This window comes from Paramisgurnus dabryanus, chromosome 8, assembly GCF_030506205.2.
Source record: "Paramisgurnus dabryanus chromosome 8, PD_genome_1.1, whole genome shotgun sequence".
Classification (NCBI taxonomy): domain Eukaryota; kingdom Metazoa; phylum Chordata; class Actinopteri; order Cypriniformes; family Cobitidae; genus Paramisgurnus; species Paramisgurnus dabryanus.
In genome coordinates, this window is record NC_133344.1 from 44,566,208 (window position 1) to 44,582,411 (window position 16,204).

General features: G+C 36.3%; 1 protein-coding gene across 1 annotated transcript; it reads left to right on the forward strand.

Moving 5' to 3' along the window:
- Nucleotides 1–9,886: 9,886 nt before the first annotated feature.
- mrps22 (mitochondrial ribosomal protein S22) lies at nt 9,887–14,700 on the forward strand. The gene is made up of 8 exons (XM_065271208.2): nt 9,887–10,027; nt 10,337–10,494; nt 10,582–10,746; nt 10,886–11,029; nt 11,111–11,194; nt 11,731–11,876; nt 12,923–13,031; nt 14,500–14,700. Exons 1-8 carry the CDS (start codon nt 9,907–9,909, stop codon nt 14,587–14,589), a joined length of 1,017 nt encoding a protein of 338 aa, XP_065127280.2. The 5' UTR covers nt 9,887–9,906; the 3' UTR covers nt 14,590–14,700.
- Nucleotides 14,701–16,204: the final 1,504 nt, after the last annotated feature.

A 16,204-nucleotide genomic window follows, 5' to 3' on the forward strand; every position in this document is an offset into this window, starting at 1 on the left:
TAGTAAATAACTAATTCTTGAGATAAGGTACATTTACATATACATCATTTAGCACTACAAAATGAGGTAACAATAGAAACAATTTGGGCAACATAAGTGCACTAGAGGTAGTCTCATCAAGTCTAACACAGTATAGCCAAGGATTGTTTTTTTGATAACAGAGAAGATAAAGATAGAAAAATAGAAAAGACATTAGCAAGTTAGATGTTGGCAGAAGGGATGGGTGTTCAGCCGATTCTTAAAGACGGCTACAGAGTAAGCAGATCTTGTCACAACTGACAGATCATTCCACAGATGAGGAACAGAACCAGAGAAGGTACGTGATAGTGATTTTTTCCCCTTTTTGAGATGGCACCACAAGCCGTCGCTCGGTGACAGAGTGCAAGGATCGAGAGAGTACGTAAGTCTGTATAAGCAAGTGAATGTAAGGGGATGCTGACCCAGTGCTGGTTTTAAAGGCCAAGAGCAGAGCTTTGAATTTGATGTGAGCTGCTATAGGAACCCAGTGTAACCTGATGAGGAGAGGACTGATCTGCGCCCTCTTTGGCTTATTGAAGACCACTCTTGACACAGCATTTTGGATCATATGTAGGGGTTTGGTTGTGCAGGCTGGGAGTCCAGACAGTAACGCATTGCAATAGTCCAGTCTGGACAGGACAAGATCTTGGATTTGTAAGGATTTAAACTAGGAATGAACCCAAACGCAGACAGAACTAAAAAAATAATAATTTATTAACAAACAAGGGAAAACAAAGACCCACGAGGGGGTAAAACAAGACAAGATAAAGCAACACTAAACTAAGACTAAACTAAACATAAACCAACAATAAACTACAACTAACAAACCAGACTAAATATACTTAATACTCACAAAATCAAGACTCAGGAACACGACAGGGAATGTAACAAGACGAACGCGCACTGGACAACAAACACAAGGACTCTTAAATAGGGAGAAAGTAAATTACATACACCTGGAAATCATTACAAGTAAGGGATCGGGGGAAAAGTGACGAGACCCGGGAAATGCGTGGTTAGAATAAACCAATCCTAAAACCACACATTTCCCACATAAAACATGGTACTGCCAGGACCCCGAACACAAAGACTAGATGTAATAAAACAGATGATTTCAGACGGATCCTGACAGGATTAGGACCTGCTTACCGTGCTCATTTAGGAAAGGTCTAATTTTCCTAATATTGTAGACAGAGGATGAATCTACAAGAGCGAGCGGTGCTGGCAACATGATCAGTGAATCTAAGCTGATCATCAATGACCACTCCCAGGTTTCTGGCTGTCCTGAAAGGTGTAATGGTTGAGGATCCTAGCTGAATGAAATAATTGTGATGATCTTAGGGTCAGACGATATGACAAGCAGTTCTGTCTTAGCAAGGTTCAGCTGGAAATGATGATCCTTTATCCGGAGTGAGATGTCACTCAGGCATGCTGAGATGCGGGCAGAAACCGTGGGATCGTCAGGCTGGAACGACAAGTAAAGCTGAGTGTCATCCGCATAGCAGTGGTAGGAAAAGCCATGTTTCCAAATGACAGAACCCAGGGATGTCAAGTATATAGAAAAGAGCAGTGGTCCAAGCACAGAGCATTGAGGTACCCCAGTATTGAGACGTACGGGTCCAAAAACGTGAACCATAGTAGCGTCATTCTAGAGACAACCAAAGTCGTGGTGATTAACAGTGTTAGAAGTGGCAGATAGAGCCCTTAGGATCAGTACAGATGATTTGGAGGCTGCCCTCGCCTGCCTTAGGGCTTCACTGACTGAGAGCAGTGCAGTTTCGGTGGAGTGACTGCTCTCGAAACCAGACTTGTTGCTGTCCAGACAAAAGGGACAAAAGCATGTTTTTATTTTTCTATACATAATTTAGAAATTGCTGTATTTGTAGCAAAGATCTCAGCTAATGAATTTTATACACTCCTGTAAAGCAATGTTTCTTGTCTTCCTGTATGGACCACTTTGCAAGACGTAAACAACACTGTTACAAAGTCCATACATTTTTACAGTAGTGTATTTGCTGTGCATCGAACACTTGATTTCTTTACCTCCAGACTACATTGCCAGAAAAGGTCAGTAGGTTCCTGTCCCAAAATACACAACCTGGGCCAGACCCTGCTGCCCCCTCCTAAGCTGTCTGATAGTTTGCCTTTCTCTTAAAGGCTAAACAAAAGCCCTTCTCCATAGATTCACCAAAAACAGATTATCAATCTAGTTAGGCTAACTAAGTAGACTGTACTCACATTAAGTGAACCGTACCCGAGTATGTTTGATCCCAAAGTACAAATTTGTTTGGCTAGTGTGATCCCTCCGTACTGTACCAGGGGGCGGTACGCTTAAGGCTCAAAGAAACACCTTATACGTGTCTGCTCACAATTATAAGAGGCTTTCCTTGCCAATAAATTTTAGATAATACTCCTACATCTCAAAATAATGTATTGTTACCTCCAAGAAACATCTCATACGTTGCCGGTCCTCAAGGAGCTTTCCTTGGCATTAATGCTTGGATAATACTCCTACAGCTTCTTCAGTTAAAATAATGGCGTGTGGGGTGGATGAGATATTAATAAACCTACCTACATCAGTCGACGTGATGTTTGAAATTACTTATCATGAGAGGAAAAACTGTTTTAGTCATATAATTGTTTAATGGAAACAACGTTTTTCACAAACTTTTTTATCAACATTGGTTTTTATCGAAAATATCGCATACTTTGGTACAATCGCATCTTTTATGACGAGTGAGGGAGTTGGGGGACCATCATACTCGGGTACGGTTTGGTTCAGGCTGGTTAAGTATGATGTGAGCGCGCCCTCACTTGAACGACCTTTATTTATAACAAATGTATAATGGGCAAAGAAGTCAAAAAACAGAACAAGGTTCAGATCAGGCAGGCCACTTTTCCAAATCATTTTGCTGCAGGTTTCTCTGTCATCACCAACACTGATACTGCTGAAGACGCCCAGCAGAACTATGAAGCCCTGGGCGGTACCCCCACCACAACCCCACCTTAAACAAGACCTAACACTCTGAACTGTGATTAAATAGTAAACAGTCTGAGCCTTCCCACAAAGTCACATTGAGGTGAACCTTTGGTCCACAAGAGAAAACTCCAAAACTTTAGGAACAACATTCCATACTATTGTTTTTCCCTCCTAGACATTTAAACTTTGTAATTGAACATGCCTCAATGCAAATAAACAGCAAGAAACAGATAACACGCTATGACCATGACACAATTACAAATCGATAAATCTGGGTAAGCACAGACATTTTTCCATTCTTCCTACACTGTAAAAAATTAAAAGTTTTTTGCTGAATCAACTTAGATTTACAAGTCATTTCAACTTACTATTATTTATCTTGACTACAGATGAGTTGATATAACTTATAAAATATAGTTGAAAATAGTCAGCTTCATGTAAGTTGAAGCAAGTTAAAATGACTTGGGCACAAAGATTTTTTACAGTGTAACAGCAGTGCCACCTATCACCAGGGAAACCAGAAAATAGCATGCAAAGTCTTACCTGATTAAATATAAAATTAAATAAAATAAAATTTTAAACATAATGAAATAAAATGAAACTGGGCAGTAACCATCTCCATTCTTTCAATCTCCATTAGTGTTCTTGCGTGTTAGCTCATTTCCAGAATGGATGTCAGTGATAAACAGTGCTTTTCCGCAGGCATTGACTGTTCTGTGAGAATGAAGACGCATTAAAATCAGGTCTATAAATAGAGTCACTCTGATTCATCACCCAAATTTGCCCTCTCTGTATGTTTGTTTTCATAAGTACTTTCCTGTATTGTGTTCTTTCCGATTACAATCTTCCTACTGTCTGAGTGTCAGCGTGTGTGAGAGTGATTGTGAGTAATTATAGTGCCCGATGCTTCGGCATTTGTCCTTCACTGAAGCAGAATTTGTCAATTTGAAAATATTTGCTTCTGTATACCTCAGTGGTAGTGCATTGCGTTCGCAGTACAAAAGGTCATGTGTTTGAACCCAGAGAGCACACATACTAATAAAAATGTATATATTACACTTTGGATAAAAGTGTCTGCCAAATGCTTATAAATCATTTGAAGTATACACTATATGTACTGACCAGCACATTTGTATTCTGTCTTAACACTGTTTGAATTGAATTACTCAATGGCCATTGATAATTAAGCAATCTCTGACAAAGACACTGAGACATGCAAAGTCAACTTCTAAGTAAGATTTTTTTGTCATTTAGTGTGTGTACACTTCACTTACAATGTTAAAATATTGAGTTTAATGTAAAAATAATATCATAATAATAATGTAATAATAATTATAGTTAAGATAATTAAGATCCTAAAAAAGCAAGTCATAATTTCTTTGTGAAAATACTTTATGGATAGATTTATTCCTGGAACACTGTCAGAAAAAAATTGTCCCAAGCTGTCACTGGGGCAGTGCCCTTTAAAAAAGGTCCAAATATCTACGACTGAGTGGGGCACAAACTAATGCAGGGTTAATTGTAACACGGCTACTTTACATATTTTTACAGGGTCGAGCAATCTGTGCTTTTGGTCTTTTTCTTTTACTGTCAGAAAATTATCTCCTGTGAAAAGTTTTGATGTGTTTGGTTAAGATATTGAACAAAGAGTGTTTTGGAGGCATGGAAGTAAATTTTTTCATCTTATGTTTTTTTTCTAAGTTGGGTGTGTAAGTCACCAAATCCAACCTTATATTATTTTAATCACTGTCTTGTTACCTAACACATAACAGCATTATGAAACATGTCAGCAACTCCTAGTATCTGATAGTTAGGATTGAAAACATTTTTACATAGCAGGGTTAGTTGTCACACAGTGTTACAATGAAACCTCAGGTATACAATCATAATGAAATTAAAACAATGTTAATACTATTCATCAAAATTGTAACTGTTAATACAATATCAGGAAAGCTAATTCACAATTATGATTTCTTGTCTTAATATTTATATGCATTGCTGCATAATACAAGGATGATAAGATGAAGGATCATGCATGGATGAATGTGTGGATATCTATCTATTATAGGCAGATATATAAACAATATCCACCTTTAGTATATAGACAGAAACTTATTGAATTATTTGTGTCTATATTTTTTAGCTGGTGTTACAACAAACCTCCGGTCTGTTACAATGAACCTCACCTATGGGGTAACGTTTGCACTCCTGTCACTTTTGGTGTAATTGTACGATAACGTTAGATGTCACAAACTTTAAGTGTTCATTTGTAGCAGAGATGTGTGTGCTGATTCTGTAAAAAAATCATATAACTTAAATATTTTCTGAATGATAGAGCCAAAGCTAAAAAGCGTTACTTTGTGCCACGCTCTCCCTATCGTTTTTTAAGTTTTAGAGATAGTTGTCCATGCTTTTATTACTTCAAGACTGCACTACTGCAACTCATTTTATGTAGGGATTTGTCAACTGCAACTTTCTTGACTGCAGCTTGTGCAGAACACCGCAGCTAGGCTCTTGACTGGTACCAAGAAGAGGGAATACATCTTCTCTCAACCCTCCATTGGCTTCCAGAGTGATTTTAAGATTTTATTATGGGTTTTTAAACAGTTCCCGACATGTCCCTAAACTACATCAGTGATCTCGGATCCTACACACCAGCTTGGTCACTTAGATCAGGAAACCAGTTGTTGTTGTTTGTCCCTCAGTCAAAAAAAGAAGGCAACAGTTTAGGTCTTTCCCTGTATTCGACTGGCTCCGACTGTAGAGGTCTTTAAATCCAAGCTGAAGACATATTTCTTCGGTCTGGCCTTTAAAGTAGGAAATGTCTGACATGGAAATTTTCTACAAATATTGTATCATGTTTATTGTGATTATATCTTATCTCTTATGAGATTTTAAATTTATGAAGCACTTTGGGCAACATCGTTGCATGTATAATGTGGTGTATAAATAAATTAAGCTGAAGTTACCCTTTAATACACAGGTTACCAATATGTACCTCTGTGGTACTAATAAGAACTCTTTAGGGGCAAATTTTGAAAGCGTACTGCCCCAGTGACACCTAGGGACCTTTTTTTTACCAATTATTTCTGAATAATAGAATAGTAGTCTTGCATGTATTATGCTGACGTTACCAAAGTGTATTGGGTTCAGAAAGTTTTATGCAAAGACACAAAATGTTGAAGGGGTATTTTGTTTGAAACAGCTTATTTTAGCACAAACTTTTTAAATGCATTACTGTAAACATTTTCCTCATTTATATTCATTTTTATTAATTACTCAGAATGTCTGTAATAATTGTCATACTATCACAAAATAGTCATTTTTTGCATTTAACAACCGTAAAGATACACTCAAGGTGCCATCAATAAGAGTCAAATACCTCGAAGGACTGATCGAAAGAGAAATCAGAATGTGAGACAAATAAAGAGAGAAACATGGGTGAGGTATTCTGTAAAGGAGGAGACAGAGGTTGAGTGTCATTGTGCCCTCTTTCAACCTCTCCCTCATTCGCCTCCCACTGGACAGAGACATACCAATGATTCAGTCCTTGAAGCCTTATAGCTGCCTCTGAGAGCACAAACACACACACACCTTTCCGTTTTACCCTTCACTGAACCCACCATTTTTGGACTGGTGTGTAGGAACCAAAATAAACATACACTGAGTTATTCTTCATATACAACAAGTGTGCATACATTTGTTTAAATCACACACTCCATTTGCAGCCAAGAAATCCTGGGTCAAGCTCTCACCTTCCTGGACACACAATACACACATAGACCCTAAAACCTATATTAGTGAGGAGTCGTGGACCTCTCAAAGATGATAAGGATATTTACTGAACCTCCTAAAACAAACCTGCTGATCTGACTACATGAAATGTTTATTTTGTTTTAAATGTAATTATATAAACATTTTGTGTTTAGGTGTAGGGTGTTGCAATATTACTATCTTAACATAAAAAACATCTATAATAGATTCGTACCAATATAGCTTTTAAGGTGTGTGTGTGTGTGTGTGTACCTGGTATTTATCATGTTGTGAAAGGAATACCAGTATTTGTATGACCTTATGGGGACATTTTGAGGTCCCCATGAGAAAACAATCTCATAAATCAAACAGGATGATTTTTGTACAGTATAAAATGCATTACATCTATGGAATGTCCCCACAATATATGGAAACCAGAATGTGTGTGTGTGTGTGTGTGTGTGTGTGCGTGCGTGCGTGCGTGCGTGCGTGCGTGCGTGCGTGCGTGCGTGCGTGCGTGCGCGGGTTGCATACGGAGACAGCTGTTACTTGTTGAAAGGCTAAACCAGTCTTGCCTCTGGTGACTAGACTATTAACCACACACACATACACAAATAGAGGTAGAGAGAGGTAGATTTCATCTCATATTTACTAGATTTCTTTAACTAAATAGGCAATTTCAAAATGTCAAACCATAAAGGCCAAAAATACATGGAGAACATTTAGATGGAATAAATAAATGTGTGTCTGTTTGAAGAATATATGCATATACAATAATTAACACTTCATCACTTCAGTTCACAACTGCTAAAAAGACCTTCAGTCAGAATTATTACTCATCACTACTATCACACACACACACACACACACACACACACACACACACACACACACACACACACACACACACACACACACACACACACACACACACACACACACACACACACACACACACACACACACACACAGACTTATTACCTAATTAACAACAGCAGTAGTAGTGAAAGAAAAGACTGCTCAGCATTTACAACATAACTACATCAGATTATTGTCAACACAAAATAAATCACTCTGAACTGTAAGTCTGGGAAAAAACGAATAAAATGTGAAAGGGTATCAAACAAATATGAGCACAGAAATGAGATGAATACTCTAATGTAATTTCTATGATTTCTAGTTCTGTACAGGGCTGCATTAATTCTTTGATTTACAGAGGTTTGTATGGGAAGACAGTCTTATACAGCAGACATTTTTCTTTCAAATGTTGTTTTGATATATTTTATAATTTATTTTATTTAGTAAGAATTTAGTCGTTAAAATTCGAGAGTCTTTGTAAAGCTTTTAAATGCATTTGTTGTTGAAAGGTACAACGATTAGAGATGCGAGATCAGACACTGTGTAGACCTCCTGCGCCATCTACTGGCTTAAATCAATGACCATACATAGGATTACCTGTGTGCTGGATTACTGTAGCTAACACATGCCATGTATTAAAGCCCCTTTCATAGCGAGGAAGTTCATTCGGCGGGCATCTTGGGAACGCACTTTTTGGCAGCTACTTTATTCAAGCAAATTCACAATGCCGGCCAAACTCGCATTTCAAAACACGTTTGAATTGAAATCAGAAAAAGAGTGGCCTACTGCTTCCGCCAGATGTCTCTGTTTTTCTTCCAGCCTGGAAAGTCTCCTGCTAAACCAGCTAAAACCTTGGAGGCAGAAAGTCCAGCTAAAAGCAGCCTCCAGATCAGTTTAAAATACAGAAAAGTTCCGAAAAAATACAGTTATAAAAAAACATGGTTAATGTGGAAAAACCATCCCTTACGAAAATTAACCATGGTTTTACTACAGTTAAAACCAAAAAAAACATAGTTACTGTAGTAAAACCATGGTAACCACAAAATAACCATGGTTTTGACAACCATGGTTTTCAAAAACCATAGTTAAACCATGGTTAGTGTAGTAACTTACAGTGGTTCCCAAACTTTTTGCAGCATGCACCCCTTTCTAGTGTTTGACACCTGTCAAGCACCCCCCCCAACACCTTACTCTGGTTAAACTTCACATTTCAATTGCAGTAACTAAATACATATATTCACTGTAAATTAGAAAACATTTAAAAATCTATTATAAACCCGAAAGCAATGTAACTGTCACTGTATTTGCGTTTCTTACTTGTTACTCTGGCATGTAGGCCTATTTCTCTTGACCAGTACATCTCTGTTAGGTTTCTCTGTTGCCGCCTCTTCACTTCGTTTATTATCAGTCCCTTCGATCGGGTTTTCTATATATTCAGACCGTGGGCGGAAGAGGCTGATGTAGATGGCTTATTCCCGTCCCTTGATTTTTTTAAAGTGCCTGTTTTTAACCAGGTGTCCATTTTGATGAATTTAAGTGAAAAAATAAATGAACGAATTATCAGTTAGCGCCTAATATAAAGAGGGTGGGGCTATTGTGACACAGACATTCTTGTAAAATGAAATTAAATCAGGAGTAATTTGTAGCTTGTAATGTGAAATTTTATTTCTTAATAAAACTTTCCCACGTCAAGTTTACCACAGTTAAATAAGTAAAAATAATAAAGAGCCAATCTTTCCCCCCGCCATTACAAACATTCTCTCGAGCATCCCCAGTGGTCAGTCTGCGCACCACTAGAGGTGCGCGCACCCCAGTTTGGGAACCACTGGTGTAGTAAAACCATGGTTTCGGTGAGAGTAATCAATACACCAAAAACATGGTTACTACACATTTACCACAATAAAACCATGGTTAATTTTCGTAAGGGCATGATTACCACAAAAAAAATGGTAAGGTGGTTTTAGTTTTTTTACCAGGGAGCATAAACTAACAATGAAGAATTAATTTACAGAATTTACAGTAATAATCTTAGCAAATGTTGATTTCAACAAAGTACATTTTTATTGAAAGCTGTTTTTTAACATTAGATAATAATGAACTAACAATGACAAAAATGAATGAATGGTGTAAAATATAATGGTCATTGTTCATTTATGTTAGCAAATGTTAACGAATAACGAATTTAAATCTTTATTTAGTCATAATACTGTCCCTTCTAAGTACTACGTCTCCCAGCATTCCTTGCGGTTCTGTGAAAGGTGAAAGTTGAAACCCATGTCTGGTGACGTCATTGCATCATGGCAGCGCTCGGTGTAACGCGGTCTGTACTTAGGTCTTGCGTTAAAGTCATGGATCAAAATGCACAAATGCTTTTGCGGAATGCTAGACGACCGCTGTGTGTTTCAACACAAGACAACAGTAAGCTGACAAACAAAATGCAAAATCTGCTGTTGCATAATATATTATATTGCGTTGACCTTGTGCATCACGTTTAATGTCTTGTGTGATGTTTATTATAGTTAAAAAAGCTTTTAGGTCAGTATACCAGCTTTGAATCTATTAGTCCAGAAGTGTTGACTATTTTGAGTAAATGACTAACAGAGTAGCATTTTCTTTTTTTTTACATTTACCATGGCATTCTTGAATAATTTTACACTATGGCATTATGTGACAATCACTGTCGTTGTCTTGATGGTTTTATTGATTGTGTTGCTTTTCTGTGTTCAGCTTCAGTTAATGTCCCTCAAACCAAGTTCACCGATCCAGAGGTTCAAGATATTCTGACCAAAATCTCAGGTTTGGATCTGCAGAAAGTCTTCCGGCCCCTAAAACAGCTGCTAACACCGCCTAAATATAAACTTATGACAGATGCAGAGATAGAGGAGGTGAGGTATTATATTTTATTGTGGGATGATGGCAGATGTGTACAGTTTTACAGCTTAAACCAGTCTGTGTGTTTGGTGGATGTATAGGCAGTGCATAAAGCAGAATTGCAGGCTGAACTGTTGCTGAAGATGCCTCCAGTATTGCCGGAGAGGAAACCCATAAATGATGTGCTGTCCGAGGATCAGATATTGGAGGGCATGGATACTGCGAAATATGTTTTTACGGACATCAACTTTAACATCCCACATCGAGTAAGAAAGACAGCTTTGTTTGTCTCTAAATAGGTTTTTAATTCAAGCATTGCTTGTTTCTTGTGTGGTGTAGCACAGAAAGAAATGATTTTGTGTTTGTATTGTCATTGTCTTTTTCTCTCTTACTGTCACTTCAAAGGAACGCTTTATTGTTGTGAGAGAATCTAGTGGCACACTGAGAAAAGCATCATGGGAAGAACGAGACCGGATAATTCAAGTTTATTTCCCCAAAGAGGGCCGCAAGCTCACGTCACCGCCCATCTTTAAAGAAGAGAATCTCAAGGTAAATTAGAAAACTACCAAAAGACAACATGCTTTGTGGGTTTGCAAACATGTGTCCTACAACTAGTGTATTTTTTTGCAGGTGGTCTTTGAACAGGATAGACACGAGGATGTGCTAAACTACTGTGTTGTACAGTTTGAGCCAGACTCTGCAGAATTTATACGGGTAAGTTTGTATTCATCCTTTTTTATTAACATAAAGTCCCTCTGCATAGATGCGATCGCTCTCTAATTATTAACACATTCAAGGAATAGATCAGCCAAAAAATGTATCCGATTTTTTAAAATGAGGGATACAGTTTCATATTAATACAAATGTGAATTTTAGCAAAACAAATAAATTTTTTGTAAAACTATACAGTTTCTGTATAAAATGCCAAAGATTATCCAAAATGTTGATATAACAGACATATAGCCAACATAAAAGTAATGCATATATGCCTAGATTTAATTGAAGAATGTTTTCTGTGAATCAATGTTGAAGAAATAGATTAATATTTAAACTTAATCTAAACCCAACATATTTTATCTCAAAATAAATCAAATGCGTCAACATGTAAATCATTTAGGTATGATTACAGAAAATATATTGTAAATATGTTAATTTTCTATATCGAAATAATGGGTAAATTACAACATTTTAAATATTTCTTTTATATTTTCTGGGTATAACTTAATTGTTTTTATGTCTTCTGTGCCAAGGTGCACACATTGACCTATGAGGACATTGAAAAGCATGGCAAATATGATCTCCTAAGATCCACGCGGTTCTTTGGTGGTTTGACCTGGCATCTGGTCAAAGGCCAGCGGATTGATAACCTTCTTGTGGACATGCTGCAGAGAGACCTGTGAGTGGAAAAGAAATTCAGGCACAATACATTTGTAGAATTGATAAACGACTCCATACAACAGATTTATTAAAACAGAACATATGCAAATGGGTGATTCTCACAAACTCCAGACTTAAAGGTGTCCAGCATCAGATTTTCTTTAAAAAGCCATTGAAGCAATTTTTTTCTACATATAAGATTACGGTCTGAATTTACTATAATCATTATTTTTTAGAGGATTTAAAAAATATATCCTATAGAATTATTAACATTTTTTAGGTGTTCATTGTGATCCTTACTGCAACATGATATTACATTAAAAATATGCATTTACAAACTCATGTTTCAATAATGAGAACTAAAAAGTTGTCTAGGTACTATGACAAACAAAATTTTAACTTTTATCTGGAGAGAAAAAATAAGAACTGTTTATCTGGTAGCCATTGAGTGTCAAAGTCAATTATGTCCTTTTCAACAATTTTTTTTAAAATGTTAGTTCCTTAAGGGCTAAAACAATGATTGAAAATTGTTGCGGAGGATGAGAACATTTTTCTTGGACACATTTATATTCCTTTTTATTGTATCTACATTTACCAATTATCACCATTTTGATAGCATTTACTTTTATATCAAAATGTTTCATGACACCTCATAAGTCTAATTTCACGTGAATCACCGAGATGGTCTTGCTTTATACAGAAAATTCTTTTGGGGACATTCTCATCATGTTTTTCCAAACCTTTCTTCAATCAAACTTTGTTGCTCCTAATCTCATTATTAAATTGTTTCATAGACAGGGTCGCAAATATTAAACAAAGAGCAGTGTCCAAATTCTTCAACAAATCTACTGTGTTCCATGTAATGAAAGTCTCCAAAATATTCTTTATAAAGATGATAAAATAATATCTGTAAACTAGTAATGGAGAAATTTTTAAAGTCTGGTAATCTTTAATATGGCTATTTTATTTTTTGCTGTGTGAAATAAGGAAGAGAATTTGGTCAGAGATACAGAAGTTTCACTTTTGTCATTTTCTTATGATTGATTTGTGATGTTGTGTTTACAGAATGCAAGATGCAGTGAGGTTGGTACGTCTGTTTAATCTCATTCATCCTCAGAGTGAATCTGCACTTCACGCTCAAACACAACAGGCTACTGACCTGGACCTTCTCAAGGTAACTGCATACATGTTATTGCTAAAAGTTTGCTTTCACATCTCTTATTCTCACCTAACATTTCAACAAAACCTCATGTAATGCTATAAAATTTTGTGCCATAAAAAACACCAAAAATATAGTTGACGCAAACACATGTACTAATTTATGGAAAACTAATGGTAATCTCGTGATTTTCCCCCGTTTTGTGTTTTTTATTCATAATTTCCGCCATTCTAAGAGAATTAAACAAATAAACCTGCATTCAGAATTCAAAAGTGTGTAAATTATTAATGTGAATGTGGGTAATGTTTTAATGGTTATTTATTTATATACCTTCTCAGCACCCTTACACACAAATGCATGGGCTCAATGGGAACTTTAAGCTTATGTGCCTTTGGCAACTCTAGAAACCGGTAAAAAGAGGTCAGGCCAAGGATACATCACTTCTTATTAGGTCATGTTTGGACTTTTGACCCACATGAGGAGGTCATTTAGAGAGAATGGGGTAAAGAAAGGTGAAAAGAATTGAGTTTTGGTCTGCCACCAGTAATGGAGAGAGACACGAGTGGCTGGATTGAATGTGTATGTGTGTGAGAGAGTGTGTAAAAGTCTTTGAAAGGAAGTGTGAAAATGCAAGAGGCTGACGTTTAGTCACGCTTCCTGCGTAGCGCACACTCGGCTCACCTCCGTCATGTGTAACGCTGACCCTTTAACCTCTGAAACAGGAAGGTTGATGTAAATGAAAACATGACAGTGGACATGAAGTTCATGGTATATTTTAGCTATGGTGTATAAAACATTGCAAATGATGAAAGTCATAATTCAAAATGTAAAAAAAAAAACTGAAGCTCACACTAGGGGGAGCTGTGATGCATATGGATGCCACATTCTGGTTGAATTGAGTCCAAGTACTCACAAGGGACTTGAGTTGAGTGTTGTTTCCTAATCCCTCTTCATCTCTTTTAGTCTTCATTGTTCTTTCACATTCTGTAAATATCCAAATAAATGCAGACTTTGCCGAAAATTGACTTTTTAACAGATTCTGCCAACAAACCAGTATTCCTGAAAGGCCTGAGGCCGGGATAGAGCAGAAGTATTTTATGAACATAATATACTATGTGCACCATTTTTGACAGAGGTGTCATTTAGTATTGCAGTGGTTTTGGCTTCTGAGATCTTTAAAATTTTAGAAGCATTGCTGAAATAAAACCTCATCTCTTCTTTATTGTGCTTGCAATCATATTTGTTGACAAGTTACATGCAAACAGTTTAATTTTATGTTGCTTTTTAGTAACCACCATGTTCTTAAAATGTTCTTTTGAAGATCCATAGATAAACGCTCTAGAAGCAGTTAAAGTTGTTCAGATTAGACAAAATGCAAACATGTCCAGATGGGTAAACATTGCAATGTATGCTTGTATATGTGCAAAAACTTTTGTAAGCATTGTCTGATGCATTTTTGTCTTTGTCTTTATCTTTGTCTTAGATTTATGCCCAGTTTCAGTCAAATAGAGCTGGATTCATCGAACTGGCAGTGCAGACCTATGAACAGACCAAAGCTCTGAGCACCTCTTAAACACATTCATCTTTTCTCATTTACTGAAAAGCAATAACCATCACTTAAGGAAGTATATATAACAATATATAGTACCAAATGTTGCTTTGAAATGTGTTTTCATTTTGTACATAATAAATAAATCTTTGTATAAATGTTGCAGTTTCTTTATTTAAATGTATCACAATTATTTTTCTTATTTTTTCCACATTTTACTGTATCAAACATAGACAACAGACTTTAATTCCAGACTTAGTAAAACTCATTGTAGTGCGTAACCACTGATAAAAAATACAATTCCTGTTTCCTGCTTAATTACTTGCATATAGGAAATTTGTGTTAGGTCAGTTACAGCAATCACTTGTTCTGTTTCAACTGACAATCAACATACATGTTCACAGTGACGGGAAATTTATTTTTGTGACTCTGCTGGCCCAATCAAGATTTGTAATCCAATATTTAATCTTTCTTGTGGACATTTAATAATGATTTTCAGTGTTAAAACCTTTTTGGCCCATTTTACCTGTAAAAGAAAACCTGCATAATAATCATGCACACCTGAATATAAGGTGTTTTTATACACAGCCATCATTAACAATAATACATCACTTATAAATGATTATATACAAAATATAATGGCAGTAATTAAGATTGATGTGGTTTGGAATTTGTAAAATGTGTTTGAAAAAAATCCTGATAAAAATTATTTTGCCTAATAATTATGCACACAGTGTATTGTATGTCCTTAGAATGACCTTTTAGTACCACGTTCATTATCAGTATGCAGATTTTACTGTATAGGGCAAAGTGCCTCTCAGTCATTGACATTTTATAGTGCATTGTTCTCAAACTTTTTTACCAACCTTAACGGGTATAATCTTTCTCAAGATGCACCAAAATAGCTTAAAGGTGCTAAAGAATGCATTGAAATAATCTGTTAAATTGTTCTCATATCTACACAGAAGGCTTGCGGGTTTGTTAAGTGCAAAAATTGAGAGAGACTGTTTTACATGTCCATTTACAACCATGAAATGGTCTATTATTCCCTTATTTGAAATAATAATGTTGAGCTCTGTTAATTGGCTGCTCCTTCAGAAGCTCTGTGTGTGTGTAAACAGACCTTATGTTTGAGTACCTGCAAAACGTAACTGTAACGTCAATAGTGGAACTTTAGCTTAAACGCTAGCAAATAGCGCTAACTCAGCACTCACAACTTTGTTTTTAACATTGTAACAACATTGTACTTAATTTAATGTTGGAGCGTAGCATACGTACATCACGACTGTAACGTCACAATTGCTATGTTGAGATTGGCCTGTTTTCAAGCTGTCTTTTGCATGCGTGAGGTTTACATAAAATGAGGAAACATAAATGAGGATATTATTCATCTACGCCTACAGTAAATACAGTTTCACAGTAGCACCTTTAAAATGGTAATATAGGGAAAAAACACATTTGTTTTTAGTAGAGTTTCGTTTTTATTTTCCTTCCCATGGTTTAAATGACATATAAGTTTAATTGCAATACCATGCTTAAGGTACCATCAAAACATTGTCACTGTCAGTCATTAATTAGCCTCTTAATTGTTTATAGTGTTATTAACCATAGTCACTTGGCAGTTTATATTTACATGTTA